Source organism: Bufo gargarizans, chromosome 2 (genome assembly GCF_014858855.1).
Source record: "Bufo gargarizans isolate SCDJY-AF-19 chromosome 2, ASM1485885v1, whole genome shotgun sequence".
Taxonomy (NCBI): Eukaryota; Metazoa; Chordata; class Amphibia; order Anura; family Bufonidae; genus Bufo; species Bufo gargarizans.
This window is the reverse complement of record NC_058081.1, coordinates 612,637,533-612,655,653: the sequence shown is the minus strand read 5'-3', so window position 1 is coordinate 612,655,653 and position 18,121 is coordinate 612,637,533. Positions and strand designations below refer to the sequence as shown.

Sequence of the window (18,121 nt, the reverse complement as noted above, 5' to 3'; positions counted from 1 at the left end):
GGGACGATCCGGGCGCCTACAGTTCCCGATGTACTCCGGCCTGCTCTTTCCCGGTCCGAAAGGGCCTTGAGGACTGCCTCATAGAACTGGAGGAATGTCCCTGTGTTGCCAGTGCTCCGGGACAGCACAAAAGAGTTGTACAAGGCAACCTGTACCAAGTAGACCGCAACTTTTTTGTACCATGCCCGGGTTTTGCGCATGGTATTATATGGCTTGAGGACTTGATCAGAGAGATCAACTCCTCCTATATACCGATTGTAGTCGACGATACAATCGGACTTGAGGACCGTTGCCGCGGTACCTCGCACAGGGACAGGGGTGATGCTGTTACCATGAATTGTGGACAGCATAAGGACATCCCTCTTGTCCTTATACCTGACCAGCAACAGGTTTCCAGTGGTAAGTGCACGGGTCTCACCCCTGGGGATAGGTACCTGGAGGGGGAGGGTAGGGAGGCTGCATTGATTTTTCCGCACGGTCCCACAAGCGGACGTGGATCTGGCGGCAAGGGACTGGAACAAGGGGATACTGGTATAAAAGTTATCCACGTACAGGTGGTAACCCTTATCCAGCAGTGGTCATGTACAGGATCACCTCGGGGGGGGGGGGGGGGGGGGGGGGGACATGCTGCATTATCTGAATAATGCAGTCATTTCCGGATGGCCTCAAACCGGGAGCGTGTCATGGCCGTACTGTAAAGTGGGGTCTGATATAGGACGTCCCTGCTCCAGTACAGCCTGACACTGGGTTTCTTGACCAGGCCCATATGCAGCACGAGGCCCCAAAATGTCCTCATTTCGGCTGCACTGACCAGCGTCCAGCCACCGGGCCTGGCCAAAAAGGAGCCGGGGTGTCAAGCGACGAACTGTTGGGCGTACAGGTTCGTCTGCTCCACCATTAGATTTACCAGTGGCTCACTGAAAAAAAGAAAAAAAAAGTCATATTCAGTGTAGCCCACTGTGGAAATCTGGATTCCTGATTGACCTACAAAATCAGGAATCACGGGCTCGTATCGCTCTGGGCTACACCAGACAAGTTCACCGGCAGGGTGCTCCGGTGGATTTAACTGGTGGGCCGGGAAACCAGTACGAGACCCAGAGCTGCTCGTACTAGGCTGGGTTACAGGGTCCCTAACATGGCGGTCCCCTTGCTCCGCCTGGCGGCGTCTCCGCCGCCTTGGGGGCTCATCATCGTCCTCACTGGGACTCTGAGTCAAGCTGGGTGTATGCCTCCTCGGCCGAGAACGTCCGTCAGGCCATAGGGGAGTGTGTGTCTGTGTGTGTGTAAATCATTATTTGGTGTGCGTGTGTGTGGGGGCACAGGTGTTCACAAACTCACCCTAAAACTAACAGAAAATAAATAAATAAAATAACTAAAAAAAGGGCAAAAATGTGAAAAAAAAATAAATTCTAAACCGCTGATCAGCCGTCCTAAGTTGATCAGCAGTGGGGTGTGCGATTCGCTAACAGTGGCCAGACGCTAAGAGTGCCGACCACAGTCAGCGTACACAAAAAAAACTGCACCCCAAAAAAGTGTGTGTGGGGGGCAAGCGGCAGCACCCCTGGGGGGGGGGGGGGGGGGTCTAGGGTCTTTGGACCCCAGACACCCTAACTTAGGGTGATGCAATAAAAAATTATTCGAACTAACTTTCCCTTTTTCCCTGCCTAACCCAAACTTTCCCTATGCTTTCCCTATGTACCTGAAGGTTCAGATGGGGGGTGCTGGGTCACAGATCGGGTCCTGGGGGGCACAGATGGGGTGATGCTGGCAGCAATGGATGACGTGCAGGCAGCTCCTCTCTCCTCCGGCTCCGGAACACAAAAGGAGGAGGAGAGGAGCTCTTGCATCATTTGAATCTCGCGCCGTCCCGCCCACCAACTAATCAGAGGCGATGTCACCATCACCTCTCAGAATCGCTGGATGGCGATTAAAGGGGTGAAATCACATCACCATCCTGTTCTGGGTTATCGGGTCTTCAGAGACCTGAATAACCCGGAAACGCAGAAAACCGCAGGTCTGAATTGACCTGCGGTTTTCTGCGATCGCCGACATGGGGGGGGGGGGGGGGTGTCACAGGACCCCCCGGCGCATTTAGCCTAGTTGCCTGCTCAATGATTTGAGCAGGCACCGGGTTTCGATCACCGCCTGCCGCGCGGCAGTGATCGGAACCATACATGACGTACGTCATGTGTCCTTAAGAGGTTAAAAAAAAAAACATGGTTTAAGAGGAGCCAAATTTATTAAGAGACGTACACCTCTTTTAGCGCATCTCGGATTGTCCGTCCACCATAAAGTTGGTATAGATTTACACAAAATCTGTCAGGCCGCATTAAGCCCACCCCTTCACACTTTTTAGAAAAGTGGCAAGCGCAGAATAAAAGGTGAAAATGTGCAAATTTCTGTGTAAAAAATGCTTGAGCCAAAAACAGACTATTCTATGGTATAGAAGCATTAAAGGGGTTTTCTCATCTCTGATAATGGGGGCATATCGCTAGGACATGCCCCCATTGTCTTATAAGTGCGGGTCCCACAGCTGGGACCTGCACCTATATCGAGAACGGAGCCCCGAAAGGGAAGTAGAGAGCCGTCCTCTATTCATTTCTATGGGGCCGCCAAAAATAGCCGAGTGCTGGCTCAGCTATTGCTGTCTGCCCCATAGAAATGAATGGGAGCATGGGCCGCTCATGCACAGCACGCTCCCATTCACTTCTTTGGAAGAGGCGGGATTAGTGCTTGGTGGTGGATGGACCGGGGAAATCTGGGTTGCAACAGGGCTCCCCGCTCCATTCTCAATATATGTGCGGGTCCCTAGCGATATGCCCCCATTGTCTAAGATGGGAATACCCCTTTAATAAATTCCCCCCATCGTTCAGAAAAGTGTTAAATGGTATCTGCCAGCAGTTTTGACAGTCATCCCCTCACTCTAAATGACAGCTGCGGCGTACAACCAGGAAACCGCTTGAGCTGTCACTCAGAGCAGAGGTGATGGTTTTGTCAAAACTGCTGACAGACAGCGGGAAAGGAGAGAAGTGTCTAACGTTCTAATAGATTTGTACCACGTTACTAACATGCTTCATTTTACCCTATTGGAACTGGTTGCCAATTATTACAACCATACCCTCAAAACCCTATCTGGAGGAAGCAGCTCCCAATACCCTCCGACCTTCCGGACAAAGACCACCACGACCTTGGCACACTCCTGAAACATGTTTTCTTCAGTGGTGCCCTGGGAGTGATTATAATTTATGGAATAAATAAATATTACATACATGAGCAGATTTATGCTTAAAACCTATAATTCTTCCCTTCACCTTGCCAAACAAGCCTACTTTACTTCTTTCATCTCCTTACTTTCAAATAAGCCAAAACAAGTTTGATAATTTTCACTCCCTCCTCAGCCCTAAAGTGCCGGTGCCCACCACTGAACACTGTGCTGAAAACCTGGCAACTTACTTCAAATATAAGATATTGATAACAACCGGCAGGAAATAATCTCCCAGTCACCAACCAGCTTTGATCCACCTCCCTCAAACACTTCCTTTTGTTCTCTCCTCATTTGACCCTATAACAGAGGCCTGAAGACTACTACTTCTATCTTCTTCTCGACCAACTACCTGCAATAGTGATCCTATTCTCTGACACCTCTTACACTCCCTCTTCCCGTCTGTCACCCAACTACAAAATTTAACCTATCTCTTCTGGCATCTTTCTTTTAAACATTCTGTTATAACTGCACTACTAAAAACCATCTCTTGACCTGACTTATGCCATTCTAACTACAGACCTGTCTCTAAACTCCTGGAACATCTAGTCAACTCTCACCTAATAAATTACCTCTCTGCTAAATCTCTTCTTGACCCCCTTATAATCTTTCCTCTGTACTCTACAGAAATTGGCCTTAGCAGAGTGTCTAATGATCTCCTGAGAGGTAATTGAATGGTAACCACTTTCTACTGATTCCTCTGGATCTCTCTGCAGCTTCCTTAGTATTCTGCACTCTATTGGCCTCAAGGACACTGCGATCTCCTGTTTTTTTTTCTATTTTTCTGTCCTTTCAGTGTATACTGTATTTTTTGCCCTATAAGACACCTAGGTTTTAGAGGAGGACAATAAGAAAAAAATAATTTTCATTACACCTCAGATCAGACCAGCAATGTTAGGCTGTCAGACTTCAGCTGACAGCCCCAATGTTAATAAGACCTCAGATCAGACGTCAGCTCAAACCCCAATGTAAATGACCCCCAATCAGACCTCAGATAAGAGCCCCATGCCTTTCATCAGTCTCCATGGCTCATCAGCCCCCATGCCAGTCCTTATGCTTATTAGCCACCATTATCAGCCTCATGCCTCAAATCACCCCCATTGCAGGCCCCCCCCCCCCCCATCAGATCAGCCCCAAGTTTAAAAAAATAAAAAAAAACACTTACCTCTCCGGCTGTGCTGTGAACTGGGCGCACAGCGTGAGGTCACAGAGTGCCCTCACGCTGTGCGCAACCACTGCGCAGCCGACGACCAGGAAGCGGTGAGTACAGAGCCTTCAACCCTTCATGGTCCTCCGGTACTAATAAGCGCTTCCATAATGGTTCTACTTCTCATCCTCTCACTGTTGGGGTTCCTCAGGGTTCAGTCCTAGGTCCTCTACTCAGCCCCTATTAGACAGACCATCAGCAGGTTTGGTTTTCAGTGTAATCTTTATGCTGATGACACCCAACTATAAAACTCATCCAGTGACATCACCCCAGCAGTACTGAATTTCTTGTCTTTTTGACATCTGCTAACCTACCTAAACCTGATATGATAGCACCACAGACTGAAAATAAAATAACTCCTGGGCACCATGCCCATTATCTTGGAGTTATGTTTGACTCTGATCTTTCATTAGTTTTCCATATCATCTGTCATCTGCACCTCAAGAACATCCCTAGAATCTGCCATTTTTTTAATGGTGGAAATAGCAAAAACTCTTGTTGTTGCTTTGAATCCTTCTTCTCTGGACTACTTTAGCTCATTACTAACCGATCTTCTCCTCACTAAACTCTCCTTGGTTGGTCCTAAATGCTGCAACCTTCCCAGCAATTGCGTGCTCGTTAGTGGAGGAGATGGCTGCTATTACATGCAGCGACATCCTCCACAGTATGAAGAGGAAGGATCGCTAATGCTAATCGCTTTGCCTAATACTGAATTGTTGATTGCCCGCAGAAGAGCGTCATTACACAGCACGATAAGCCTCCGGCAAACAACTTTTAAGCATGCTTAAAAAATCGCTATTGCCCAATGAACAAGCATTTGCTCGGGTAATCAGCAGCACTGCCAGATCATCGCTAACGAGCATTCCTACGAACGCTCGTTATAGATGATCTGGCCAGTCTGGCAGGTCTAATACAGCCCTTAGACAAAAATGTAAAACTGTCTATCCCTTCTCCACATTTATCTTCCAGCCTGAGCCCCTGTGATAAATCTGATGCAGGTCTTTAGTAAACCTTCTCCATTAGGTCAACTTTTTTATTGCATTCTCTCAAAAGGATGAGCGCAGAAAAGTAGGGTCAGCATTAAGGGACACAGCCTAAGGACAGAAAAAGTACTATTTTTGGAAAAAAGAAAATCTTATGACTTCCTGGTTTGCCCCAATCAGCACACGATACAGTGCAGGCACAGTTTTTTTATTTTTTTTTATTTTTTATCAGACACCAAAGCAGAAGCTGCCTCCAAGCTCTAACTCACGGATGGGCCTTCTTGTAGGGAAAAGCTTCCCTAGTGCCCCCTCTATTTTTAACAAAAAGAAGCTGACCTGTGAGAAATGGGAACATATCAATGAAGTAACAAAATATATTGCAACTTCATTCATTAAATGTTCATATTTTGGTATAATAATGCTGAGATACATTTTATGTAATCATAGGAGTGCCCACAAGGCAATGTCCTCTGAATGTAGAAAGTAAGCTAAATTCGGATTCTCTTTGGAGGTGGAGTAGACAACATGATCCAACTCAAGATCAGTACAAGGTATGTAAAGGGAGTCAACACATTATGTAGATGTAAGCAGTAAAACTATTCCAGGGTGCAGCTTTCCTCTATGGAGATGACTATCCTGGGCAGTGTATTTTAGTCACATACCTGTGCAGTGTATTGTTCCCTGCTGTGAGTCACAAACCCTTCTCCATCTTCAGATGATCCCTTGTTGATGGTGGAGGAAGGGTGGGCTGAATCTTGAGTACAGAACCTATTATTACCTCTACCAACAGAAAAAATTATCCTGAAGACAACCCCAATGTATAAATTACACCCAAAGAATAAAACACTGGAAGGCCCTGATTAAATAGTCTAACTCATCTTTATTACAATTATGTACAATTATAATTTTTACTGGAAATCTATACATTAGCACACTAATGAGCACGGTTGGCTGATGAAATTAAACATGTGCGGCGTTGCTTTCATGCGATGAGTAAGGATTTTTGTTTTTCTGTGCCAAACATAAAAGGTTGAGCAGCTAAACCCCATATGGTCTGATCTGTCATTTTCCAGGGAGCATCCAGCAAAGCACAAATAGGGGAGGCAAAATAATCTGTCCACAGAAATTGAAGCAGATATATATGTTCTATATGTCATTATGACCATTGTTTTGAAACAGTGATTTTTTTTATTAAGTGATGCAATGACTTGAGCTCAAGTGATATTATTGAAAACACTTTTTTCCTGTTATTTATGAGCAGGTGATATAGAACAGGAACCAAGAAAAAGGCTCTGGGGGATTTATCATGACGGGAATATTTGAAGTCAGTTTTGCAGTAGTCTGTGTTGTACTTTGCACCAAATTTATCAAATGTCGCACATTGCTCGTTAAATTCGGTGCATCTTTAAACCTACAAATTTTTTCTAGAAATGTTACACCAATTTTCTTATGCCACCCGAGTACTGGAATGAGTTAGCAACGTTTTTAAAAAGTATCAGTGATAAATTTTGAGTGAAACTCATTAACATAGCTAACCGCACACTTTTCAAAACTGGAACAAGTGGTGTAAGAATGTAAAAAGTAGATTTTTTTTTTTTTGTGCAAGGAACCCAAAAAAGTCACAAAGCCCCTATTTTGCAACTTTTTGAAGCCAGAATTCTGGAGTGCAGGGGGTGATAAATTCCCCCCTAGGTATTAAAGATGGATGGTAGAGAAAATAATTAATTATAAGGAGAGGAAAATTTAAGGACATGGGAGGTATAAGGAATAAATGGGAGGACAAGAAAAAAAAATGGGCGTGTTCAAGAGAATGGGTAAGAAGAATTGGCCAAGAACTAAAAGAATGCAGAAGAAGGCGAGGAGATGGAGAAGATGGTAAGACAACCCAGTAAAATAAGGAGAAGACAATAAGAAGATTAACTGGTGAGACAGTATCAATAATGGGTTTAAAAAAAAAAAGAATGGAGAAGAAAAATGCATTAGGAGGTAAAAAGAATAATGTAATGAAGGTAAGGAAAGGAATGAATAACAAGGTAAGGAGAACAATGAATGAGAACTTAAAGGGGTTTTACGGGATTTTTATATTGATGACCTATCCTCAGGTGTTTGAAGAGAAAGCTGCGCTCAGTGTGGGCGCTGCTTCCACTTCATTGTTTACCTGCTCGCCATCGACATCGCTGCGGTGAGCAGGTGTAATTACAAACCGTCCCATTCACTTCTATGGGACAGTTCTTCGATATATAAACTTGTATAGGAAGGAGCCATCCCGCAGAAGTGAATGGGACTGCTTGTTGTACTTACACATGCTCACCGCTGCGATTTCAATGGCGAGCAGGTAAACAATGAAGGAAGGGAAGGCTGCGCTTGCATGGACTGCAGCCTTCTCGTCAAACTGCTGATTGGTGGGTTCGCCAGGTGTCCACCCACCTATCTGATATTGATGACCTATCCTGAGCTTAGGTCATCAATATTAAAATCCCAGAAAACCCCTTTAAGGAGAGGAATGAATGAGAAGGTAAGGAGAAGAACAAGTGAGGATATAAGAACAGATGGAAATGTAAGGAGAAGTATAGATGAGAATGTAAGGAGAAAAACAGTTAAAAGGGTTAGAAAAGAAAAAAAAAAAACAAGTGAGGAGATACGTAGAAGAATGGATGAGAAGGTAGGAATATGTATAAGAGAAAAATGTATGAAAAGCTAAGGAGAAATATGGTTTAGAAGGGAGGGAAGATAAGAAGGTACAGGGAAAAAAGTTAAAAGGGAAGGATAAGATGAGTAGAAGGGAAAACAAAAGTATGAGAGGAAAAGAAAAGTAAAAGTGGAGCAATGATTACACACAGCAGATGGCAGAATATAAAATAACAAAAGGAGAAAGAGTGAAGTCAATTTGTGAAACTGAGGTTGGTTTAAATGCATGACTAAAGGAATCTGCAGGAACGATTACCAGTTAAAGAAAATATGTTATCTGTGAGGGCGAAATAGGATAAAACTTCTAAATTGAATAAGGAAAAGTATGAGGAGAGCTGGAATCACTGGAGAAGATGGGGAAATAAGTGGAAATGAAATATGTAAGGTTGGAAGAGTTATCGGTACTTCCAATGACTGTTCTGCTGCAATACAGGGGAATATCTACCTACAAGTATTTAAAGACTCTGAATGTCTGGCAGTGAAGAGTGAGGTGCCTGGCATGCCTCCAGCCTGGTTGTAGAACTGATTTACAACCAATACTGAGCAATAACGTGCGAATAAGACAGTAAGACGTGAATGATTAAGGTAACAGAATGACTGAAGATTACAGCCATGGTCAGAGTGAGAAGATATAAAACTCGTAATAATATGACATTAAACGGTAAAGTATGTTTTCTGTATGTCTCCGTGTACCAATGAGACTGGAAACGCTAACACGTGTAGCACTCACACAAGAAGTGTCTGTCTGGAGTCAGTGTCACACGCATGCATGCACGCACGCCTATAGTGTGCCGAACAGTGCTAAACAAGTTGTGTGCAAATCAAGAGGTGATTGGACTTTAATTCAAAGAGCATTTCTTTGTTTCATCTCTATTTTTGGAAGAGGGGATGTATTTCTCATAAACTGAGGATATAAGTTACATCCGGCAGTCCATTGTCACATTTCCTTGCGTGCCAGCTGATTGCTGACAAGTGCCCTGGATGTTGAGGGTTGTGAAAGTGAACAGAACTTGGGCTATGTATTTACACATACAGCGCAGACACAATTAGAGGATAGCTGGATTGACATAGACACTGCAGGGCACAAAAAAAATAAAAAATAAATGGTCTGCAAGATCCTTCTTCATATTTAGAAATGTACCACAGAAGATCACACAGCATCCTGGTGACAGGTGTAGGGGGCTAACCCCCAAAGTTGGGAGGGGAACAGCTAGGAGAAATACTCGGAACCTTAATCATTTAATCAGTCCATCTCATTACTGGCTCCTTCAGGTCGACGCAACTTTTCCACCTGCTCATTGATCTGTCCATCTCCGCCTCGTCGGTCTTCAGTCTGGACCCCAATGCAATCTTCTTCATCAGCTTGTCCAATATCCTCCTCTTCATCTTCCTCTCCTTCCTCTTCACCCTGAACTTCCATGCGCACCTGGCTCTGCACATCAATCTCAGGATCATCTTCTCGAGTGGTGGGCAAGTGGTGGGAGTTAACCTTCAAGCCCTCAGGGCTGTGATTCTCCTTCGCTGGAGAAGAAGAACCAGACTCATTACTGACTGGAGATATGTCACTGCTGCTGTTGTGGTTTAATGTTGCCTGATTGGGTAAAGAGGGAGGTTTCACTTGGATTTGCCAAGCTGGAATTTTAGGTGCAGATGGAGATGGAGGGAACTGCCGCCTAGTAATGCAAAGAACAAACACACTGAGTCTCATGTAATGAATGTATGATAACGAGAAAAAAAGTGATCTATTCAGAAAAGAAAGTGTCAGACTTTTAGGAAGCTCAGTGGAGAGAGGGAAATCAAAAATATTTTAGGATCTTTTTGTTAAAATTCATGGAAAATTCATTTAAAAAAAAATAAAAATCACGAAACATTCTTAAATATTTTTAACATAAAACCAGTGACACCAGTGTTATAAATGGCACATAAACTGAGCATTGTGGACCAGGAGCTTTAAGTTAACGCTCTAGATTTTCTGGATGAGATCCCACTACTGCAGCCTGAATGAAGGTGCAATGGGAATACTTAAAGGCGTTGGCCCATCCCACACATGGGTAGCTTATCGCTAGGATATGCCACCAATACCTGACCGATGCAGATCCTACCCATCTCTAGAGCCCGCATGCGCAGCCGGCCGCCCTCCATTCATTTCTATGGAAGTGCCAGAAATAGCTGAGCGGCACGCATATAAGATTATTAACACCTAAAGTCACTTGTGGGTTTTTTTAAGGTTCAGAAATACAGCACTCAATATAATGGAGAGGCACGTCCAGGAAGAGATAGGAGGGTGATAACATAAGGACCAGGGCCAGCGTTAGGGAGGGGAAAACTTGGAAAATGCCCAGGGCCTCCTTTGTCTAAGTGCCCCCCCGCATCAGTACTGCTGTTCAGCTGAATGTCCGAGGAAGCAAACGGGCAGACAGCTGAACAGCTGCACTTTACAATGCAGTATAAGGTCTCCCTCACATATAAGAGAACTCATTACCACAGTGCTGACAGGACCTGCAATAATGTCCGATGCAGGAGGCGGAGCCTCAGCAGAGAAGAGGAGATGAAGGACCTGCGATGACCTCACCATCATGTGAACAAAACAGGAGGCGGAGCTCAGCAGTGCAGTAATGTAATTAAGAAGACGACCAGCCGTGCATGTCAATATACCTCCTGTTATGTAATATCAGAGTACATTATATGGAGAGGTATGAGGAGAGGACTACAACTCCCAGCATGTCCAGCTTGTTATGTAATATCACAGTACATTACAAGAGGGGGTATAAGAGGAGAGGACTACAACTCTCAGCATTTCCAGACCATTAGTATATAACACCCTGGGTATGCTGGGAGTTGTATGCCTCCTGTTATAATGTACTCTGATATTACATTATAGCTGCTTGGACATGCTGGGAGTTGTAGTTTTCTTTTATACCTCCTGTTGTAATGTACTCTGATATTACATAATGAAAGCTTAGACATGCTGGGAGGTGTAGTCCCATCCTCTTATACGTCCCCCTGTAATGTAGCTCCGATATTAAATAATAATGGATTAGACATGCTGGGAGTTATATTCCTCTCCTGTTATACCTCCTGCAATAATGTGCTCTGAATTAGGGCCGGGACTATGGATAGGGGAGGGTAGTCATCCACCTAGGGTGCTACTTCGCTACCCATAACGGGGGAAGGTGCACTCATGACCATCCAACTTAACAAGCCTCAGGTCGCTAGGGCCACTTTCACACACTAGCGCTACCATTTTCCGGTATTGAGATCTGTCATAGGGTCCCAATACCGGGAAAAAAGCTTCAGTTTTGTCCCCATTCATTGTCAATGGGGACAAAATGCAACTGAACCGAACAGAATGCTCCAAAATGGGATGAGGAGCAAAACAGATCCGTCATGACCCACAATGCAAGTCAATGAGGACGGATCCGTTCTCCATTGACTTTCAATGTAGTTCATGGCGGATCTGTCTTGGCAATGTTACAGATAATACAACCAGATCCGTTCATAACGGATGCAGACGGTTGTATTTTCAATAACAGCAGCGTTCTTGCTGAATCCTGCCGGATCCATAAAAAATGCTAGTGTAAAAGTAGCCTAGGCCTCAAGGCTGTGAGGCATAAGAACAGAGCAAGAAGCCGCAATGACATCACTGCAACCTCCTGCTCTGGAGCAGGAGTGGTGATGTCATTGGGACCGTATGCATAGGGACACAGCAACACAAGCCACAGATAAAACTGTGGTCTGCATCACAGACAGCTGCGGGGGGATGGGAGGGTGGCAGTTTTTTTTTTTTTTTTTTTATACTAAATGTACACACTTCTGGGGGCACCAGGGAAGGGAAGGGGGGGAGATCATTATATATATATATATATATATATATATATAGTTGGCACTACTGAGGAGGAATGGAGGAGCATTATATACTGGCGCTACAGGGGAATATATATATATATATATATATATATATATCTCTACACACAGTACAGACCAAAAGTTTGGACACACCTTCTCATTCAAAGAGTTTTCTTTATTTTCATGACTAGGAAAATTGTAGATTCACACTGAAGGCATCAAAACTATGAATTAACACATATTGAATTATATACATAACAAAAAAGTGTGAAACAACTGAAAATATGTCATATTCTAGGTTCTTCAAAGTAGCCACCTTTTGCTTTGATTACTGCTTTGCACACTCTTGGCATTCTCTTGATGAGCTTCAAGAGGTAGTCACCTGAAATGGTCTTCCAACAGTCTTGAAGGAGTTCCCAGAGATGCTTAGCACTTGTTGGCCCTTTTGCCTTCACTCTGCGGTCCAGCTCACCCCAAACCATCTCGATTGGGTTCAGGTCCGGTGACTGGAGGCCAGGTCATCTGGCGCAGCACCCCATCACTCTCCTTCATGGTCAAATAGCCCTTACACAGCCTGGAGGTGTGTTTGGGGTCATTGTCCTGTTGAAAAATAAATGATGGTCCAACTAAACGCAAACTGGATGGAATAGCATGCCGCTGCAAGATGCTGTGGTAGCCATGCTGGTTCAGTATGCCTTCAATTTTGAATAGATCCCCAACAGTGTCACCAGCAAAGCACCCCCACACCATCACACCTCCTCCTCCATGCTTCACAGGTGGGAACCAGGCATGTAGAGTCCATCCGTTCACCTTTTCTGCGTCGCACAAAGACACGGTGGTTGGAACCGAAGATCTCAAATTTGGACTCATCAGACCAAAGCACAGATTTCCACTGGTCTAATGTCCATTCCTTGTGTTCTTTAGCCCAAACAAGTCTCTTCTGCTTGTTGCCTGTCCTTAGCAGTGGTTTCCTAGCAGATATTCTACCATGAAGGCCTGATTCACACAGTCTCCTCTTAACAGTTGTTCTAGAGATGTGTCTGCTGCTAGAACTCTGTGTGGCATTGACCTGGTCTCTAATCTGAGCTGCTGTTAACCTGCGATTTCTGAGGCTGGTGACTCGGATGAACTTATCCTCCGCAGCAGAGGTGACCCTTGGTCTTCCTTTCCTGGGGCGGTCCGCATGTGAGCCAGTTTCTTTGTAGCTCTTGATGGTTTTTGTGACTGAACCTGGGGACACTTTCAAAGTTTTCCCAATTTTTCGGACTGACTGACCTTCATTTCTTAAAGTAATGATGGCCACTCGTTTTTCTTTACTTAGCTGCTTTTTTCTTGCCATAATACAAATTCTAACAGTCTATTCAGTAGGACTATCAGCTGTGTATTCACCTGACTTCTCCACAACGCAACTGATGGTCCCAACCCCATTTATAAGGCAAGAAATCCCACTTATTAAACCTGACAGGGCACACCTGTGAAGTGAAAACCATTTCAGGTGACTACCTCTTGAAGCTCATCAAGAGAATGCCAAGAGTGTGCAAAGCAGTAATCAAAGCAAAAGGTGGCTACTTTGAAGAACCTAGAATATGACATATTTTCAGTTGTTTCACACTTTTTTGTTATGTATATAATTCCACATGTGTTAATTCATAGTTTTGATGCCTTCAGTGTGAATCTACAATTTTCATAGTCATGAAAATAAAGAAAACTCCTTGAATGAGAAGGTGTGTCCAAACTTTTGGTCTGTAGTGTATATATACACACACACTTGCAGTATGGGGGGGAAGGAGCATTATATATTGGAACTAGTGGGGGACACTACTGTACAGGGGGACATTAGAGCCACCAGGAACATTATGGTTATATTATTACTACTAGAGTACTGTAGGGTCATTATTATTATTTGATGCAATATGGAGGGCATTGCTACTAATGGGGGCTATCTTGGGGATTACTATTACTATTGGGGGCACCATTACTAATGAGGGCAGTCTGGGTGTATAGTATAGTGTTTGTGGACATGGGGTGAGCAAAACAGGCGCAGTATTGGGGGTAGCAGCTTCAAGAGGTTCTCCGGCTTTTTTCATATTGATGACCTATCCTTAGGATAGGTAATCAACATTAGATCGGTGGGGGTCTGACACCCGGGACTCCCGGCGATCAGCTGTTTGAGGAGAAGCTGTGCGCACGTGCCGTCTCCCTTCTCTCTGCCTGCTGTCTGCAGCAGTGAACAGCATGTGCCGTCTCCTCAAACAGGGTCTTTGACATCTGACTGTGTTTTTGGCACATTATTACAAGATGTGGGCCCCCTATTTTGATTTTGCCCAGTGCCACATTTTGTCTAAAACTGGCCCTGATAAGGACTGCAGGACAATGTGTGTCACACGCAACTAAGGCTACTTTCACACTAGCGTTCGGGCGGATCCGTTCTGAACGGATCCGCTCATATTAATGCAGACGGAGGCTCCGTTCAGTACGGATCCGTCTGCATTAATAACTTTAAAAAAATTCGCAAGTGCGCAAGTGCGAAAGTAGCCTGCGCGGATCCGTTCAGACTTTCAATGTAAAGTCAATGGGGGACGGATCCGCTTGAAGATTGAGCCACATTGTGGCATCTTCAAACGGATCCGTCCCCATTGACTTACATTGAAAGTCTGGACGGATCCGCACGGATCCGCACGCCTCCGAACGGCCAGGCGGACCCCCGAACGCTGCAAGCAGCGTTCAGCTGTCCGCCTGTCCGTGCGGAGGCGAGCGGAGCGGAGGCTGAACGCCGCCAGACTGATGCAGTCTGAGCGGATCCGCCTCCATTCAGACTGCATCAGGGCTGGACGGCTGCGTTCGGGTCCGCTCGTGAGCTCCTTCAAACGGAGCTCACGAACGGAAACCCGAACGCTAGTGTGAAAGTAGCCTAAGTTGCCTACACTGGCACCATATGAGTCCGCTACAGTTGTGGTGGCGGTGGTGAGGAGGTCTGAATGACATTACCTAGACCAGGGATCAGCAACCTTTCGGCACTCCAGCTGTGGTGAAACTACGACTCCCAGCATGAACACTTGTTCTCCCATAGAAGTGAATGGAGCAATGCTGGGAGTTGTAGTTTTGCAACAGCTGGAGTGCCAGAGGTTGCTGACCCCTGAACTAGACTGTGATACAATGAGGAATTAAAGCAATGTATAAGTAGACTATCAAGAGCCAGCCATGTTGACACAATACATACAAATGTGACAGAATGATCTGGCTAATATAGGATGTGATCTGCTATATGGCAACATTCCACTCCAGGAGGAAGGCAAGCTCCAACATCCAGTGAAAAATAAAAGTCTAAACTTTATCCATAATCCTATAAATCTTATACATACATCGGCAGCCCAGCTCTTGTGTTTGATGCCTATACTGCCATTAATTACTGCATCCCATGTAATCTAAGCTCACGCCTTGTACAGGGCTCCTGAATACTCTAATTAAGGCCCTATCCATCAGACAAATGCTTGTAAGATACAGAGCACATACTGCTGTTTAACAAGCCCTATATTGCCCCTAAAGGATACATGGCCCTGGGTACCTGTTTAGAAGCAACCCCTTCAGCGAGTAAATTTCAGACTTAAGTTCCTGGATGCTTTGAGATTCCAGAATAGAGTTAGTGGAGTTGGATGCCTAGAAGGAAAAGACAGAAGCAATGCTATAAAACAAACAACCCAACAATTGGAAAATAGTATAATACGAAGACATTAGGTGCACCAGGGCTCAGGGACGTCTGAGATCTGGAAAGAAGAAATTAAGACACCAAGGTGCCGCCTGGCTGATTGCTTTCCCTGACAGCTGAGGGTCCATTAACTCCCGGTGCATAAGGCTAAGGCTATAAAGGGACGGGAGAAAACAGTAAATGTTACTAGGCATTCCGTGTTTTGATAGCCATAAATAACTGAAATCTGGGAGTAGAAGACCTGGCTATATTAGCAACTGCTGGGATGAAGCACCTCTGACCTGACTGCATTAGGACTACAGACTCCACACTATTTATATGATATTTACATGTACACCATGAAAATAATTTATTATGAATGTAAAGTTAACAGAAAAAAAAAAAAAAGTCAGAAAAAAAAAGGACAAAATAAAACCTAGATGGAAGAGGAAGTTGTAACCACAGTCAGCCATTTTGGAGGTTTTGAGCCTATATCTTCTGTCATTTAATTACACATACAAATTTTTGAAAACACATTCTTGTTTCCATTCCGTCACCCCTTTCTTTTTTAATTTTGCTGCCATATCGCTACACGTAAACACTTGGGCAGGAACGTGTGTGAAAGCCAAAATGTGCAATGAAACATCTCCACTTAGGATTTCTATACATTTCAAGGGCTGGGGTGAGATGGCACTTTTTCATTTGGTCCAAAGACAAACCAGGAGACAATCCACCCATAGGAGGTCACAATCTAAGAGATGTTGAATACATGACACATTTTACTCTTACACGCACCACAACGTAAATGCTGGTGCAGTGTAGGGGTAAGGAGCGGGCTCTCAGTGCTGTTATAGCGAGCTGCCTGAAAAGCTATACCCGACGCAGGGCCTGACAGGAAGCCTGTCTAAATCCCATAGACTACAATAGTATTCTATTGCAGTCTATAGGAAAAGCGAGAACACAGATTCAGGTCCACTAAGGGGACTTAAACATTACTGTAAAAAAAAATATATAGAAAAATAAAAATGAAATGTCTGGACTATTGACTAACTGAAAATATGTTCCTGTACAGCGAGTGCCATAACAGGTAAAACTGCTGATTTGCTCTTTTTTGGTAGCCTTGTAGACAGAAATTTAGTGTCAGAATATGGTGATGCAAAGAAAGAAAATGTTTTCAAAGGTTTTAATTTTTTCTAAAAGTAGTAAAACATAATAAAAATAAGATAAACTGGTTAATCATGCTGACCCTCAGATTAGGTAATCATATCCCTCTTTTAGGCCCCTTGCAGAAGAGCGTTTCTCCCGCAGCACCCGGCCTGACCTCCCAGCGCTATGTAACCCTTACAGTTCTGGAATGTATTGGATAACACTGGCAGCATTATGTCAGTGTTATTCAATACATTCCAGAACTGTAAGGGTTACATAGCATCATAAATCAATATAATGCTGTGTGAATCTCGTCAGTGCTGGGAGGTCAGGCCGGGTGCTGCGGGAGGAACGCTCGTTTGCAAGGGGCCTTAGTGCACAGTGAATGGCGTAAAAAGAAAACACAAAAAACTTCGGGGAATTGGCATTTTTTCTATTTTCTACCCACAAAGATTTTTTTTTCTTTTTTTCCAATACAAGCTATAGTAAATTAAACTGTGCCATCAAAAAATATACAACCTATCCTGCAAAAAACAAGCCCTCATACGGCTATATGTACATATGTAAATAATTATGGCTCTTGGAAGGGTGTGTGTGTGTGTGTGTGTGTGTGTGTGTGGGATGGCGAACTATGCATTATGCTATTCCTCTGTTATCCCTCCTAAAAATGTATGAGTAAATCGAGAACTGGATGTTAGCTGTTGGGGGGTGTTAATGCACACACTTAGACTTTCCAATCAGTGCTCTAACATGCAGGGACACAACTCTTTGCCAAATGAAATGGTTATATGCATTTGTCAATTCAATTATACATTTCCAAGAGGAATAACAAAAAAACTGCATAAGCCGGGTTAATGCACACGAACGTATTTTCTTTCCGTGTCCGTTCCAGTTTTTTTTTTTTGCGGACCTTATGCGGAACCATTCACTTTAATGGGTCCGCCCAAAAAAAAAAAAAAACTACGGAAGTTACTCCGTTTGCATTCCGGTTCCGTATGTCCGTTCCGCAATAAAATAGAACATGTCCTATTATTGTCCACATAACAGACAAGGATAGTATTGTTCTATGAAGGGCTAGCTGTTCCACAAAATAAGGAATGCACACGGATGTCAGACCACAAAATACATACGGTCGTGTGCATGAGCCCTAACACAGAGTTCTGAGAAGAGATGCTCCAGAACTGTTCCTCTATGGAGAATGCAACTAGTTATTAAACAGACATGTCAGCAGTGGCGAGAGGTCCTCAGGCAGACCAGAAATTGGTTCCCTCAAAGTGGACAGCAGGGCAGGAGATCTGCAAAAA

The 18,121-nt window shown here is 44.2% G+C and overlaps 1 protein-coding gene across 1 annotated transcript in view; it reads right to left on the bottom strand.

The window, feature by feature from the left end:
- Positions 1 to 6,312: 6,312 nt before the first annotated feature.
- PEX14 (peroxisomal biogenesis factor 14) overlaps positions 6,313 to 18,121 on the bottom strand; it is a 132,854-nt gene continuing 121,045 nt past the window's right edge. The window contains exons 8-9 of the mRNA XM_044282068.1: positions 15,552 to 15,643; positions 6,313 to 9,813 (exon numbers count right to left, since the gene is read on the bottom strand). Coding sequence (XP_044138003.1) covers positions 9,384 to 9,813; positions 15,552 to 15,643 — 522 coding nt within the window. The 3' untranslated portion in view covers positions 6,313 to 9,383. The remainder of the gene's footprint in view (positions 9,814 to 15,551; positions 15,644 to 18,121) is intronic.